At 33.6% G+C, this 17154-nt stretch overlaps 3 protein-coding genes across 10 annotated transcripts; 2 read left to right on the top strand and 1 right to left on the bottom strand.

Annotated features, from left to right (window-relative positions):
* Positions 1706 to 3899, bottom strand: LOC109335239 (transcription factor bHLH113). Of its 3 annotated transcripts, none has more exons than XM_019571356.1 (5): positions 3410 to 3899; positions 3201 to 3311; positions 2938 to 3000; positions 2707 to 2823; positions 1706 to 2077 (listed from the first exon to the last, which is right to left on the bottom strand). In XM_019571356.1, the coding sequence occupies exons 1-5, from the start codon at positions 3761 to 3763 to the stop codon at positions 1910 to 1912; spliced, it is 813 nt and encodes a 270-aa protein (XP_019426901.1). In that variant the 5' UTR covers positions 3764 to 3899; the 3' UTR covers positions 1706 to 1909. The 3 variants fall into 3 exon arrangements, with proteins under 3 accessions (XP_019426901.1, XP_019426899.1, XP_019426900.1); XM_019571354.1 differs by having other exon boundaries at positions 3201 to 3326; positions 3410 to 3898; XM_019571355.1 differs by having other exon boundaries at positions 3201 to 3320; positions 3410 to 3897.
* LOC109334961 lies at positions 10822 to 13630 on the top strand. Of its 6 annotated transcripts, none has more exons than XR_002106163.1 (4): positions 10822 to 11072; positions 11861 to 12021; positions 12265 to 12331; positions 13409 to 13630. XR_002106163.1 is itself a non-coding variant. In XM_019570959.1 (4 exons), exons 1-3 carry the CDS (start codon positions 10918 to 10920, stop codon positions 12869 to 12871), a joined length of 291 nt encoding a protein of 96 aa, XP_019426504.1. In that variant the 5' UTR covers positions 10822 to 10917; the 3' UTR covers position 12872; positions 13409 to 13630. The 6 variants fall into 6 exon arrangements, 5 of the variants coding, with proteins under 5 accessions (XP_019426504.1, XP_019426503.1, XP_019426501.1 ...); XM_019570959.1 differs by lacking the exon at positions 12265 to 12331 and adding an exon at positions 12855 to 12872 and having other exon boundaries at positions 11861 to 11979; XM_019570958.1 differs by having other exon boundaries at positions 11861 to 11979.
* LOC109336154 (zinc finger protein 7-like) lies at positions 14961 to 16464 on the top strand. The gene has a single exon (XM_019572571.1). The coding sequence runs from the start codon at positions 15506 to 15508 to the stop codon at positions 16067 to 16069; it is 564 nt and encodes a 187-aa protein (XP_019428116.1). The 5' UTR covers positions 14961 to 15505; the 3' UTR covers positions 16070 to 16464.

Genomic DNA, 17154 nt, shown 5'->3' with positions numbered 1-17154 from the left:
TTATTATTTGATTTTATGTATGCATACATCGTCTTATGTAATTTCAACTATTGTAATATTAGATTTTATGCAATTTTAATTATAGACACTATTTGAATGTAAAATTATTTTTTGAGAATTAAAATATCGAGTTTATAAATACTATGTGATAGTGAGTATCTTACTTGAATATAATGATATCATAATATTTTATTCCTTGTTATATAGATCGGAGGATCCAACTTAGGGATGACAAAAATATCAGTCAAGTGAATACCTACTAAAATACTCACAAGAATACCAATAAAAGTAGCTTAGTATTATGATATTCGAGTAAATAAATTTTATCAATTAAATAATTGATATATATCATACATTTTTATTATATTAGAATTATATAATATCTATTTTATTATTTTATAAAAAACTTAATTATTAAAATATAATAATATATTTACATGTAAATAAATTTTATTATTTATTTACTAATTATATATATATATTGATTATTATTAAATATATAAATATATATTTAAACTTAAAAGTCCATTTACATATCTATTATCCACATGGGCATCTATAAATATTACGTTTATGGGTACATGAAAACGATACTAGTTTCACTTCACCCTGTAGTCATCCTTACTCCAATCCAAACTATGACACTTATTGCACATTCTTATATTAATTATTTGGTGAATTGTAACTGCCAAACTTATTTTGATTCTGAATCTGTCACAAATAGATTGAAACAATAGGAAAATTAAGCAAGAAGCATCACGCCTTTGCATAGCTACATAATTATCATAATATATTTTAGTATAATATTTATACACTGTTAATATAAAAATATAAAAAAAAAATCTTACAATATTAATACATACATATTTTTATAAATGTATTTTGTCATAGAGATGCTATGAGATTTTCTCAAAAAAAATTGGGGTTTAAAATAAAAAACTTGAGGTCCAAGAAGTGTATCTATCTAATAGGATAATTTGGGCCTACAGTGGGCAAAAGATAAGCAGGCTGCAGAATTTGGTCTGAAAGAATGGTCCATACTCCATATGCATGAGCATATCTGTCTATAGCATTAGGCTTATTGATCATATTCTTTTTGGGCTAGGACTCGTTTAGAAACACGAAAGTATTGTCTTGTTTTTTACGTGTCCGAAGGAAAAAAGTCCGACATTATGGTTTGCTACTAGCAGCTACGTGACAATCTTTTAACCATAACCATACTAAACCAATGTCATAAAAGAATAAATAGTGATATGCCCTTCCAATCAAGTTGCAAAATAACATCGAATCACTAAAGTTGTGATGATCAGCTTAGTAGTTAGTAAGAAAGGTTATATTTAAGAGTCTAATGTAAAGTTTTTTAAGAGTTTAATACTATGAATATGCAATTCTCTATATGCACTGGTAAAATTCCACATTTTAAAGGCATGATTCATCTACTATTTTTCCGTGCTAAAAAGTTGCCAAATACTTCTGGAATAACTTCGTTAAATTAGTAAATATCTAAACCTATCGAGATTTACATAGACAAAATACTTATATTAAAAATATATGGCATCCTAGATACCCAAGTTAAGGCCACACACCCCTAAATCCTCCATAGAATATTTCTTTCTTGCCTTCCATCTATAGAGTATAAAGATGTCCTTATAAACAGACCCTCCCTAAAAACAGATGTTACACAAAATTAAAGACAATCATGACCTTTCATTTGTACCCCACCTACGAATTTTGAACTAACTCTACTTCATAGTTATCCCTATTTGCCTTTTTCTTATAGTTTACCTTCTCATCCTTCCATCTCCAAAATAAGCTGTCACATAGAGTACTAGTCCAATTTGGGCAGACATAGGAACCCAATTCCAAAAAGAACGCATCGTTTGAAAAGGATTCATTGATGTTGGTTTTTTCACTGCATAGTTGTTGATGGTGAAATATTATTCCCTATTGCAGCAGGTGACCAGAAATCAGCACCGTTGCTACTTGCCACGTGTACGGTGCATTCCATAGGGATCAGGCAAAGACCCCTGCTCCTCAAATCTTTCGTCACTTCCTCTCCATTGTTATCTCCGTCTCCCTGAAATAACGCGTGTGCAATAAATAAATAAAACTTGTAGGAGTTACCTTTAAATAGCAAAATGTCACTTTGACTGTGATGTGAGTTTCACACCTGGGTCAACATTTTCAAGTAAAGTCATGCTGTATTGCCCACATTAAAAAAATGTTAATTTGGGTTCTAACTTTTGCACAATTCATTGCTATTGGAGTTTTTATTTTTACATTTTCACATGGACTAAATTTTTTGGTATTGGATATCTCTCACTTTTTAGGTAATGAGTTAATCTTTTTCGAGATTCTTGTCTCTCCTAATAAATATCGTTCATAAAAATTGAATATGGACCTTGATGATGTAGTAGAGTTTTACACCACTGAACCAACATATTGTTGATTACATGAACTAAATTGATCGATAGTATGCAAAATCAGGCCAAATTGACATTTTTTTTAATCTCTCAATAAATTAACATATGTCAATCTCTCAATAAATTAACATATGTCAATCTCATACCTAAATGTTGTTTTACTATTACTTCCCTCTTAATTAAACAATGATTAGTTGTAAATTTTGTTTCGAAAACTAAGTGATATTGAAAAATCACAAATATTAGGTAGAAGAATGTAAAAATGATAAGAGATAGGACGCACAAGTTGGTGGTGTGAATAAGGCAAGCGTTGCAGGTAAGGGGAGCAAAGGACTTGAACTTGGTCTTGTAAAAATTTGATGTAGCCCATGGCCTCGTGAAGCACTGAAGCTGTATCTGTCTGCGCATGCAGTTTCAATGTTGAAAACTCAATTCAATCAACACCATTTTCGAAAATTATCATTAATCAAGCAAATTAACAATCTCTAATTCTATAAAAATAGATTAAATTCACCTTGCCAAATGGAGAAACAAGCTGTTGTAATGCAGCAATTCTTTCCCCAAGTTTCTCCTTTCTCTGACATGCCAGGTAATTCATCAAACTCTATGACAATATATAATGTAGCTTAAAGCATGTTATATACTTCCATTTACAAAACCATGTTGTAAAATATTTTAATTGGAAAAAGACATAACATGTGTACTGATTGTATAAATGTTTGGTTAAAGGGAAGAAAGAGAGGGACATGCAAGCACTCCATTGTTGAATTTTCTTACCTTTGCATGTCCAGTTGAAGTGGGGTTATCTGCTTTGGTCTTCTTAGGTGGTCTCTGGCTTCCAACCCCTGCTTTTGTAACAGGTTCTTGTCCAGACCCATTTCGCTTTTTCTGCAAACTCTTCAACTAAAAACAAAGAAAGAGACATTAATCTCATTAAAGTCCCAGAACTATAAAAATAAAAAATAAAAAACTATTGAGAGACAAACATCGGGCTTAGAGAAGGAATTGAAGATGGTGGTGTTGTTGCAAGAAGAAGCAGAAGAAGAATCACTGGAATTAGTGATGACAGATTTCTGAGGGGTTAATACATTGGTAAGGTCCTCTTCATTTTGATAGTTGCCAAAACATAACATTTGTGGTGCAATGTGAATGGGAAAAATAGGAGAATAATCGGTAAGGTTGGTATTGTTGTTGTTGTAAGTCTGGTCCACACCAAGACCCAATGCATTATCATCTTCATTATCATCATCTGCCAATAGTAACTGAGAGAAACTGGTCCCAGTGATTGTTGTTGTGTTCTTCAAATGATGGTCCACTCCAAATTCATGCTTGGCCTCCATTAAAACTGCTACTGAAGTTGGAATGGGTTGGGTTGAAGGAGAAAGAGACAGAACTAGTGAGGGAAGTTAATGAGTAAATATGTTGATGTCACTGCTGATAAATGTAAAGTACAGCTTTGAAAGAAAACAAGGGAGTGAAGTAAATAAAGCATCGGTTACAAATACTTGGGCTGAGTGTGAGTGACTGGGCTCTTTCCAAGGACGGCTTCGGTTTTCGGCAACCAATGGTCAAACCCACCTAGCCCGAGAAAACCGTGGTTGAGCCCTCCAACGCGTACCATTTCATTACATTTTACTTTGTATTATAAATATTAATTAAAGAGAAATTCCATAATTTGAATTAATAAATATATCTATTCTATTAGATTACGCTAGAATTGATGACTAAGATCATGGTAAGTTTTTAAATTTATTGTTAGAGTAGTTAGATCTTCATTCATTCATTCATATTTAATTATCACGATTCTTTAGAAAAAGTAATTAAAATAAATGATATAACAACTGTGTGTATATATTTATATATTTTTATGCCAGTGGTACATCACCCATTAGAGATTTCATGTTGAAATATGAAACAAATCTATTTGAATATATGAAGATATCTTAAATTATCTTTGATATCAAGAAAATATCATTATTATATATTTGAATAGATCATTTAAATTATTTTGTTGTATGATTTGTTTTCTTCTTATCCAATTAAGAGTCTATTACTAGTGTAAAAAATAGAGATTAATATTATATATTTTTATATCAAACAATAATCACAATATCATCATTCATAATTTTCATCAATAAAATTTACTGTTTTTATCATTTTACATTTTACTAGTATAAAAAAATGTTTGGTTTGACATTTTATTTTGATTAATTATTTTGGTGTGTTAACATATTATTCATCACAATTTGACATTTTTAGAATAGTTTAGACCGAAACTATTTCTAGATATTATACACGTGTGTGATTACCCCGAGTAAAACACAGTCTCCCTCTTTTCTCGCATTAACATCGGGAGAATCACTCCACTCGCTCTGCCAAGTGCCAACCCTAGGCACCGCAACGCCACCTTCAGTCTGCCACCGACACAACCCATCGCAATGCCACAACTTATGAGTTCCTAACTCCAAATCGCCATAGTCCACAAAATCAAATTCTTGTTTCCAACCCGAAATCAAACCCTCGACTCCATACTCCCACCACTATGTCGAAACCCTCACCAGGATCTGATATTTCATTCTAGTCTACGTCGCCAATCATTAAAGTCTTTCTCCGGCAAAAAAATTGTCGGTCACGCCCAGGGGAGTAACACTCTCTAAATTCGATCATCATTGTCATGCACGTCTCCTTCAAATTCTTCGTTGAGGACTTTAGTTCCCTCCATGACCGCACAAATGCCATTTTATCTGTCGGTGTCGGATGCAATACCGTCACCTTGCCACCATGTATTTAGTATGGTCCGTTGTCGCTAATCATTACGAAGATGACACTGGCAAGACAACACAGAGATACAATAAAGTTGGGTACGAAAAGATTCCACTGGCCAAGGTTTGAGAATAACATATAGGAACGATTGTGTGGTTGAATTATGGCTTGTAAATCCCACTCGATTGTTGAAAGGGTGCTATTAGAGGATAAGCTGAAATGATGCAATAGAATTATGGCATGATAAATTAAGTAACTAGTGTATAATGAACTTTTTGGATGAGTACAAGAGCAACCACTATCTTTCATGTCCTCCGTAACAAATGCATTACACGTAAATCACATATAAACCTATGGAGTTGATACTATTTATTAAGGCGATAATCAAGTTAGACATTTCCAAACATATTGAAGTACGTCCAACCAGCTCTCCATCTATATGACATATATAGATAATTATGTGAAGGGCAGACTTTTGTTTTATTCATCTCTAATTTTGTGATTCACGGACATATGCTTCCATCTCTAGGTAGCTGCCAAGACGTGTAAGGCACCATACCCCCCAAAAACCATTTGAAACAAAATCTCAATCTATATCTGCATTTATCACATGTAAACGGCTACAAGTTCCATTCATAATTCTACAACCATATAATAGAAGACTGAGATAGAAAGCGAAAGAAAACTAGACGTACTAAATGAATCCAAACAAAAATTTCAAATGAGACACACATAACATATATCTTGGCCTCGTACACCAGTATCCTACACACATAACGTGATGGATATTTGGTCATGGATATCTGAACTTCCCAACTAGGTGGACTGCAACGAGTCAGACTCGCCACCAATCTTCGAATTGGCGAGATTAGCACCGAGTAAGGAAATCACAACTTGCTTTATTCATTTAATAGCCGAACGAGCTTCTGGTTCAAAGTCTGAAACGGCGGTGACTTTCCCTGTTTACTTGCAAGGCTTTAACCCATTCAACGCGCAAAAGCCTCTCTGGATTTCAGATAAATGCGATCTGTCATCACTAAAACCGTTCCTCCCTCTCCTCCTAGAAATCACATCCCAGAGGGGTGACTATGAAGTTGGCGCGAAGCAACGATAAAAAAGTCACTTCCGAGGTGGCAGGTATCGATCCTAAAGATGATGAAGATTTGTCTTAAGTTGGTGTTTCTAGCGCTCGCCCAACAGTGTGGGTAAGAAATATGTCATTTTTTTTCCTTCCTGTTTCATTCTCTTTATTGAAACAAAATAAAACATTATTGGGTTAGATAGGATTGGGATCGAGTACACTAACTTGGGACAAAGTGATCGTGATCGAGGACACGTGCGCAGCTTGAACAAACATTGGATTCTATGATGGATTCATTCAGGTTGGTACACCTGTTGGTATCATACGCCTCCATGTGGCTGAAATTGGAGCAACCTACGTGAGTGGGCTAGCTGGGGCACGTCCACGAGAACAATTAGAAATTGCAAATTTAAATAAAAAAGAGCGAAGTTGTCTAGGAAAACGAGAACAAAGAGTTAATACCTTCATCTCAATCCCTTCTCACCAAAGTGACAAAAAAAAAAAGAGTGAGCAAATTTGTTATCCCATAAAATGTGTTACTCCATTTATTATTATTTGTGATTGATTGAAAAAATATATTTAAATTAAAATTTTAATAATTTATTATTTTTTGATCAATCATAAACAATGATATATTGAGTGGTACATTGTTTTGAGAAAAAGCAGATGTCATCCTATCATAAAAAGAAAGGGGTTCATTAATGCAAGTATGTTGAACTAGCTTAGGACTAGTAAGACTGTAGTTTTTGGTACATAAGGAAATGGTATCATCTGAATCGCTAATACATAATAAGCTAAATAATGCATAATTAGTATTTTATGGTATAAATATGATGTACTAATTATTTCTTACATGTAGACGATTTTTTTTTCTTTTTATTTCAAACTTAGAAAATTTAAGCTGACCTCGTGTAAATAATAGAGCTTAACGTTAAACTGGAATTTGATTATTTTGACAAACAAATTTTATTTAATATTCACTCACCAAGATCGAAATTTTAACTTTCTTAATACCCCACAGGCCACAGCTTATGTTAGATGCATAAGTGAGACCGTGGATTAAAAACATCTTTCTTAGAATTAACTTTTTATTTAGAGAAACAAGTTTTATCCAATATTTTGCATGCTGTGCAAAAACCAAATAGGTCAAGCTTCTTTTTTTGTTTACGCATTTTCATAAAAGACTTATGAAACTGATGAAAGCCCAGAGGATATATTTTTTAATGAAATAAATAATAAATAATTATATTCATATATTCTATATGCATTTTTATTTATTTTTATTTAAAAGTAAGTAATTACTAACAATACATTGATATTATAAAAAAAACCCATTGTTAATCCATAAATATTAAACTTATAAAAAGTAATCAAATTTTAACTAACATCAGTTAGAAAAGTATACATAAATTTTAGCAATGATTACTTATTTAAGCAATCCTATCAAGGTGGTGTTACTGCACGGACGGGAATCTGCTGTCCCCAACCACGTCTCATAATGAAACAAAATTAATAAAGTTATGAATATTTAATTTTTTTTAATTTACGTGGCATAATAGGATTGGTATGAGACAGAATTTAGAACAACAAATCCTTATCCGTTATGGCACATGTTAATATTTTAATCTTGTTAAATATTTTATATTCAATAATAGTATAATTTCATGTTATATTATTCACCGCCTGGATTCTCGTTGATCGAAAAGGAACAGAAAAGGGAGAATATCAGAATATTAAAACGTATGGAATAAATATTGTTAGCAGATAGACAATGTTGGTTGTATAGCGTGATTGCGGTGCGTGCAAGGCTGCAACTCTTACCATTCTTGTACGATCTTCACGTGCATATTGCTGCATTTCCCATTTTTTTGAACCCCGCGGAGATAGAAAGAAACACAATCACGATTCTACCCACTCCATACCATATAATTAACCGAAAAAAATGTATACACCCGTTGATCATTATGTATAATTTTTTATAGATATTAGTAGGCCAGATTTGGAATGTGTGCCTCAATCTCTCATGACTTCAGTCGAAATAAATAAAAACCGTGTACCATGGTAATGGTTGTCTTGGGGCTATGGTTTGGGGTGGTGTAACATCAGCGGTTCTCCACCTCAATGGTGACTAAATCTTATTGCTTTATTTGATTTCGATCTCATTGTCTTTGATTTAATACAAATACAATGCTATATATGGGTATTCTAATTTGTTTCCCTAAACTCTAAATGCCACCTTGTTAGTTCATGAAGCCCAAAACACCAGAAAATCTAACTCTAACAAAGTGAGAAATCACATTAGATGGACTTGACATCAGGTTATTATTGTGGTTATCAATTCAATTTGTGTTAATAAAACTGGGGCATGATAATTATTACACTAGACTCTAAAAGCCATTTGTTATTACTTATCACTTGTTTGGAACATTGATTGTGAAAAACACATCAAATAGTCACGTTGCTAAAAAGACAGCCCTATGTTCTTTATTTTACCACCAATATAATCATTTTGTGTTTCTTCTAGATCCTTGTTGGATTCAATGATTTGCATATGATGGGCAATACTATAGGCATTTGTTGTTGTAATCTGTAAAATTATATAATAAGGATGAGGTCATGCTGCATTTCGCATAAATAAATAAAAAAAAACCAATGAAGGATAAGCTTTGTTAACTTAAAGACTAAAAATTGTTTCATAGAGGAGGATACCAACAAGAGTGCTCCAAAAGCACTGGCTGAAGTCCGAAAGCTGGTAGATGATAGAAAATACCCTGAAGCTAACTACAGCAGAAGCTGTCAATTTGTCAGGGACCCTTCTGATGTAAGTAATGGCAAAGGGGTTATACATGTTTTGGATGACAATAAGGTAAGAGTTGAAGGTTCAGATATCAGATTCTGCTATTTTGCATCTAACATCCTTTGTTGGAAGGATATACTTCATTTTTGTTGGATTGGTTTATTGAAGGGCGTGGTAGATTATTGGAAACCGTCCCATCAACTTCATAAAAGAAGTTTTCTCTTCAATATTTGGTTCCAATATGATGGAGTGGGTATGCAATAATATTTAGTTTTGTGCATTCCTTAACTCCTTCTCTCAAATTTATATTTGGTCAGTTTTTGTCATTTGATATTTCGTTCTGAATTATAGTAACCAAGATCTACTGTGGGCTAGCAACTCCCTGTTTAATTTCACTTTATTTATTTGGCAGGCTGAAATCATTACTATATGAAATCATTAGTATATGATTGGAAGACAATTGTATAAGAACCCTGTTCTCTGGGAATAAATATGCCATAATCAGATTAGGGACTATGATGTTTTTGTTCAACCTTGTATGTCTGAAGTAAATCTGTATATATATTTAACTTAAACAGTACGAAACAATCCAACAGTAGTTGCATTCTTGCACTGTGTTACAGGAGATGAAGGCCCAGGGTGGTCAACAACTTGGAAATCTTCACTTTGGGCTCATCTTCACAGCAGTGGACAAAAATATCGCATGATAAAACACTTGATTAACTAAGTAGAGCATGATAATGAATGTGATTATGAAGGAGGAGTTTAAATAACCTGTTCACAGCACATCACCCTTTCCAGAATGATGCAAATTTTGTATAGGCCTCATCTTTATGTGATCACCGTAACATTAGCTATCATGTCTATTTCACTTCCACCATGTAAAAGCTTGCCTGAAGTATACTTTTCCTTTCTCATTTCTGAAAGGAAGAGGAAGGGGTGAGGGTTTAGTTTTGTAGTTTTGTTGCAGTAACTGTTTGTTTAAGTTTCCCTGGCACGAGATTATACAATTTCAATTGCTATGTGTCAGTTCAAGGCTTCAAACATATGAACCATCAAACATATGAGCCAGTTGGTGACTACTTATTCTGAATTCGATTGAGTGAGAGGAAACATTATTCCGAATTAACTGACAATTTTTTAAAACTCTTTTAGACAAACTTTTTGTTGTTGAAAAACTACAAACACCAAAGATTTAACAATGCAAGGTATGATAGTTTAGCCTATCCTCTAAATAGTGATAAAATGTTAAGGTTTGATGGATCTATTGCAACCATTTAATGTGCCTAATTTTGGACTATCTATCTCTTTCATAAACTATTTAGGAATTGTGTATTTTAGAATAATTTACAAATTGAACCGAACAATTTATAAATTTTAGTTAAAAATAATTTATATAAACTCAATTTGAAATTAACAATTCCTTATCGAATAGAACCAAGTTAAATTAAATTCTACATGTTTTCACCTCAAATAAATTTCAATATAAATCTTTATTTTCATATTCTTATATAAAATCCTAGTATCTTTTTTCTTAATCAAGACTTTTATGTGCAAAGTGATCTCAAAATTTAAATGCTAAAAAACATTTTCATTTATCTAACAAAATAAGTGGAGTAAATATTTAAATCTAAACAATTTAATAAACTCATAGGACGTTATAAAAACAGAAAATTAATTATAAAAAAAGGTTGAAACTTCAAAATGTAAAAACTAACATGAAACGACATCGTTTAAACGTAAATGACATACTATATCGCAGGCAAAACAGTAGCAGCCAGCACTGAACCCTGAGAAAGCCGTCAAAGTTGTGTTTTTGAATTCGCAGCTCTACTCTGAGATTCACTATAGAAATGGCTTCACGCGTAGGATCCGTGTCTCGCTCTTTCATCTCAACGGCTAGGGCTTCTCTCCGCCCGGCATCGCCTTCTAATCTTCCCGGCATCCGTCCGCCGCCACTCGCCGCTCCTCGCGTCCAGTCCCGCCGCTTTTCCATCCCTTCTTCCAGGTTCTATCCATATTCCACTCTTTTATTGGTAAAATTATGATTTGCTGAAACAAAATGAGATTGTTTGAGGTTGAATTTTTGGTGTTACACAAGCGTATATATGTCTGTCCTCCTAGAATCGATCTTTGACCTTTGGCATTTGATGTTAAATTTGCTATTGAAGTTTCAGCTTTTGTTTTACTTTTATATTTACATGTTGGTGCTGAGCTACAAAAGTATTGCTTAATTACTGTGGATAATGAATAGCTAATTTCATTAAAAAAATCACTGATTTATATGTCATTTTTTGTAATAATTATTTACTTTTGATAAATTCCTACAACTATTTAATGCCCTTGCCTGTTTCGTTTAGATTAGGGCTCATTTCTTTAGGATTGTCACAAAAGTGGTTCTCCAAAAAATGATTTCAGCCTTTTTTTCCTGATAAACATTTTCTAGTGAATTATAAACAATTAAATGTCAGAAGTGATTTGTTTTTATCAAAAAACAATTTTTGAATTATTTAAGCAAAGTGTAGGCAAAAATTGTAATTTTTCTTCTCTGAAGTTCTCTCCCTAACCTCTCGATTATAACATGTTATGGATACAAAATAAGCTAATGCGAAATCTTCCCAGCATATAACTGGTTAAATGTGTAAGAGAGATGTAAATGTCTGCAATCTGGAATTATTTTTTGTAATTTTGCCCCTTCACCGTTTTAGCGAAGTTCTTCTTATTTAATTTACTTGCCGATTTGATATTTAAATCATGAATGTATTCTGTTTTATTTAGATATTTTTTTCGGTGCAGGAACTTGGGGCAGTTGGGCTGCACACAGTCACTGTTGCCTCTGCATAGTCCCATGGTTTTAACCTGTCTCACTTCACACCTTGCTGTCAGTGCCCGGGCTTGTTGCGAGCTGTTCAATGGTACCTTCCGCCGTTCTTGTCAAGATCGCTAATAGTCTCTTTGTGAGTCTTGCTGGTTCCAGCATACATGAAAAATGAAAACAATTTATTTTGTTTTACCATATTGATTTTCAGGCCACTCCCAAAAATGTATTTTAAAAAGTCCATATTCTCCAGAATAGAACCTTAAATTTAGGCCTAATAGATATTAAAATCGCGCTAGTCCTGCCTTTAGATGTATTGGGTACAACTTTCTGAGCCTGTCTAGTTTCGTTGATAAGAAGGTATTAAGATTTAAATTTATAGGGAATGGAAAAGATGGGTGATGCGCGTGGACATCAATCATCCAATGGCAAGAGAAGAATGCTGCATAGTAGGTCCCTTTTATTCCTTTATTAAACATTATAAATTCAATAATACTTTGAATCAAACCATATACAAGTGAGAGATTGATGGTCCTTACTCCTTAGAGTTAGAGATGAACTGCAACTATAGTACTTTTTCCTAGACATTAAAGAAATTATTTTTCTTTGGAACCAACTTTTTTTCTCCTAGGATGCACTTTGGCAATCCATTGCTTCTACTGAATGAATAACTAAGATTGTCTACTTGTTTTTTTTGTAGCTCTTCATTTTTTTAGCAGTTCTACACCATGCATGAGACTATTTACTAAATTATGAAATTGTTTATGTTTTTCAACAAGAAACATGGAGTTCCCACCAAAAGTCACGAGGGTGGGACAATTTTGGGCATTTGTTGTCAATTTATTCCATGCATAAATTTGCTTGCTTTCTCAAAATAAAATCCTTGCCAGAGTCATCCTGAAATGGCTGTATGACAGCCCTTTCATCAGGTTTTCTAATACTACTAATGAGTAAACTACGTTCCTTCCACAGGTGATCCTGATTCCTGAGGTGAGGTTCGTAATCATCATTGATTTATTATGGTTTAACTTTAAATGACCTCCTTGACCCAACTTCAAATCATTTGCTAAAAAAGATTTGGGAATTTTGTGCTATTGAAGTTCCTCCCTGCATGAAATTCTTAGGAGGACAATCTGAAAGCGCCAGGCAGCTAGGCATATTGATATGGTAGTCATAAGCTAAAGTCTGGCCCTTCATGCAAAGGATGATTACAACGTTTTGATCTTAACTCTTCTATGAGTAATTTTATCATGAAACGAAAACAATCTTATATCAGCGTTACTTACTACTTTTTCAATTAGTTACAGTCTTGCCTAGTGATGCTATTTAGAAATTACTGTTCTTTTGTTGGTGTCAAATTTATTCTAAAAGATGCCATGCATGCCCACAAAGATATAATTTGTGAAAAGTTTCCTTCATGTAATGTAAACATGTGAATTAAGTTATCTGATTGGTTGGCTTCCCAAGATTTGTCTGAAATATTTATGCCGTTAGTTTCCTGATCTTACGATGTTTTGTGGATGCAGGTACGTGAATAGGCTGTTATTTGCATGGCTGTCCTCAAGAACATGGAGGATCAATATTTTGGGTAGTATTATCTGGGAATAAACGGTTGTAGGAATCTTGAATGAGACTCTCATTTCTTGTACTATTTTAATTAATTTTGGCTATTTCTGATTAAGGAGGGAAGAACCTCCCTTTTTTCTCTCTAAATTGCAACACCCTCCAATATTAGGCTCTTGATTCTTATCTGGTTTTTGGTTTGTTGTACATTTTTTGTCTTTATTTCTACTGTTTGAGAATAGGGTTGTTTTTCTTGACATTCTTTGGTGGAATGTTTATTGCTGATTGGAGTTTGTGAAAAGAAAGCAGCCAATTGACAGAAAACTCTAGGTTTTGCACAAGAACATAAATCTATTGCGCACACTTTAAGTAAGAGATTAACTTTGTATTCTAGTTGAAGAAATTAACATTGCTAGGATTCCAAAACCTTAACCCTGTTAATAACTAGAAAACAGTATATAGTTACCAAACGGAAAAAAATATCTCATTTTGGTTTAAATAAGCAACAACAAAGTCGAATGCTCATCAACAAAGATTCACTGTGCAGCTGATCTGCATGAGTCGTGAATATGACCAATTTAACTTAGATTCAATGTCGTTTACCCCATTAAATTACTTGGAAGTTATCCATATCAAAAACTAGAAATATCTTTGACTTCCCCTAGTTGCTACCGAAGTGACTGAGACAGAAGCCAAGGCTACGTTCCTTGAATTCAATGATATACAATGCTTTACTAATTAGTTGATGATGTGTCTTTTTCTGTAGGTTGTTTCAGAGAGAAAGTCCTTGATGCATTTCTGCAACTCTAGATATACATTATCAACTACAAGTTTGTAAAGCAAACACTAAGAAAAGCCCCAACAAGAAAACACCCACGTAGACACCCTGGCTCGACATGGAAAACTGTTCGAGAATAGCAACAGAACCAGTTTCTAACATTTAGTCATCATTATTGGGCATAGGGAACGTTGTTCCCCACAATAAATCAAATCATAAAGCAAATAAAAAGCTAAACCGACCCTTACAATGTTGAAGGGTCGTATTGATGTGAGTTTAACTCTACCCAAACCCGACTTGTTATATTGATCAATCTGTTTACTACTTAGAATTAAGTTAACTCGATTTGTTAACATAATATACAGAATTTAATATTATGTATGATTAAGTTACAAAATTTCAGAAGTATTAAGAGGTAAGAAACTAAAATAAGATATACTATATCAAATATAATTCAAGTTATATTTATAAATATATTATGCTAGACAAACAAATTAAATTAAGCCAAGAAATCACATTATTTATATTTAATTCTAAAAAATAAACGTGTTAAAAAAATGTTTGACAACAAACCAAGTTGGTGTAGCTGGATACTTAACTTCTTAGCTTTTTACTTGGGATGAGATAGTACTTAATAGAACGAAACTAGTCATGAGCCGGTGGCAGTGGCTGAAATTATACGACGAAAACAAGGGACATATGAAGTAATTTGTGTTTAAATATAGCACTATCAATTGGAATATAAAAGTAGGGTAATAAACAAATTAATTCAAATACCAGTGGCCAAAGTGGATAAACATGAAGACTCAATCTTAAAGGTATAGCAGATAGATTTGTTACATAATGGGGTAAGATACACAAATGACAGGCAGTTCAAATAAAGTGAGAAATGATTTTGGCAAGGGATGAACTGATTTTAGTATTACTAACCTTGTATTTCTATACCTAAATCCTAAGATAGCCTAGAATGATTGGAACTAGGGAGAAAAGAGGGAAAAAAAGTAAGATGATAATGGGGAATCTTAAGCTTGAAGGGGCAACAGTGATGATGACATAAGCATTGTTCCCTAGAGCACCAAGCATCACTTGGTGGGGTTACCTATTGGGATGACTTAAAATAAAAATAAGACATCCCATCTAACTTTCATTAAACTCTGATGCTCATATCCATTTACCTTTCTCTACTTTTGATCTATCCTTCAAAAGGATTCAGATAAGCCTCTCACTATCTATTTAACTTCCTTTGATCACCAGAGTTCATCTACGAACTTGGGTGGAAATTATGACCAATGAAGATGAAACTATTGCAACAGCCATGGAACAGCCAAGTGATGTGATGACTGGAGACTACAACAATGATGGAAGCAAAAGCAATAATCCAAAAGAGTGGTTGAACCTGAGCTTAGGAGGCACTTCATTCTCAACAACAGGAGATGCTGATTCAAAATCAAGACCAGCAACAACCAAAGTTTTCTCATGCAACTTCTGCATGAGGAAATTCTTTAGCTCACAAGCATTAGGAGGTCATCAGAACGCCCACAAAAGGGAGAGAGGTGCTGTCAAAAGATACCAGACTCAGAGGACAGAGGCAATGACGGGTTTCTCCATGAACAATCATATGTTTCAATCTCTTGGTTTCCAGCCCCATGCACTCGTGCACAAACCATGCAGAGGAGGTAGAACTATGATGGCACCAAGCTTTCATGATGCATATGCAATGGCATGTACACCTTTCATGATTGAGGAACAAACGGATCTAGTGTGGCCAGGCAGCTTTCGTTTAGTTCCAGAACAATCTGAACCACCACAGAAGTCACTGAAGCTTGATTTAAACCTCAGACTTTGATAGTGTTTGGCTTCAGCTGGGTGGTTAAACAAAGGTAGGGCACCCTTAACCTGGAAGACGCAATAACTACAATGATGGTACTGCATAAATAGTGATAGCAGAATTATAGTTTCCACTGTCTATACATGTTAACCGGCCTATGTATATTACTTTTAGTTCATTGATGCTTGGAATAATTCCTGTTGTGCAGTGCTCACTTGGCATGTTACTGACTTAGGAAAGAGTTTTTGCCATAACCTTGACGAACTTATTTCTTCATGCATGAACTTTCAGACCACACGTTATTTATTTGACAAAATGGTGAAAAAATTATGAGCAGTGAGTCAGTGACTACCACCATTACTTTTCCTTTCAGGATTCTATGTACAACCAAAGACTGGATGCTTCTAAGATTACATGATAATCTGATAGGGTTTTACTTGAAATTAATAAATCCAAGCTCACTTAGTAATATTAAATAAATAAAAATGACAATGTGATGCTAAAAAGCTCTCATTATGCACACAGGGTCCGGGAAAGAGTTAAACCCACTATGCGAATCTATAGCAAGCAACATGATGCTATAAAGCTTTCATTATGCACGAGGCAATGGATAGTAAAACCCAGTGTGGATGTAAAACTAGCTTACATTTGCAAAAGACTAATGTCATGATTTGAACACCTTGTTATCATGGCAGAACAACTTGAACCATTGTGTCAAATCTTAAAAATAGTAATACAAAAAAAGCTTTTTGCACCGACATTTTGAGACTGCTGATGAACTCTACTGAAACAAGTCTGCTATACCAAAGTATTTAGACGTCAGTATTGATTCTAATAAAATTTTGACAAGCTTTCTCAAATCATAGCTAAGCTGACAGTGAAGTATTTAAAAGTGACTCTTGGCCAAATAGATGTGGGAAAACATTGGTGAACATAAAAAAAGGACAGCATAAGGTGTCCTTTGGCTTTTCCATGTATTACTGGAAAATGTGTATACAAAGAAGATAAAAAGTAAGTAAAAGATAAAGATAACATATACAATACAATGTAAAAAAATTGATGTTTGAATTCGAATAATAGCACTTATATTCTTATTTGCCTTT

Source organism: Lupinus angustifolius, chromosome LG20 (assembly GCF_001865875.1).
Source record: "Lupinus angustifolius cultivar Tanjil chromosome LG20, LupAngTanjil_v1.0, whole genome shotgun sequence".
Taxonomy (NCBI): domain Eukaryota; kingdom Viridiplantae; phylum Streptophyta; class Magnoliopsida; order Fabales; family Fabaceae; genus Lupinus; species Lupinus angustifolius.
The sequence above is the reverse complement of the archived record's forward strand: the minus strand, read 5'-3'. Positions and strand labels throughout refer to the sequence as shown.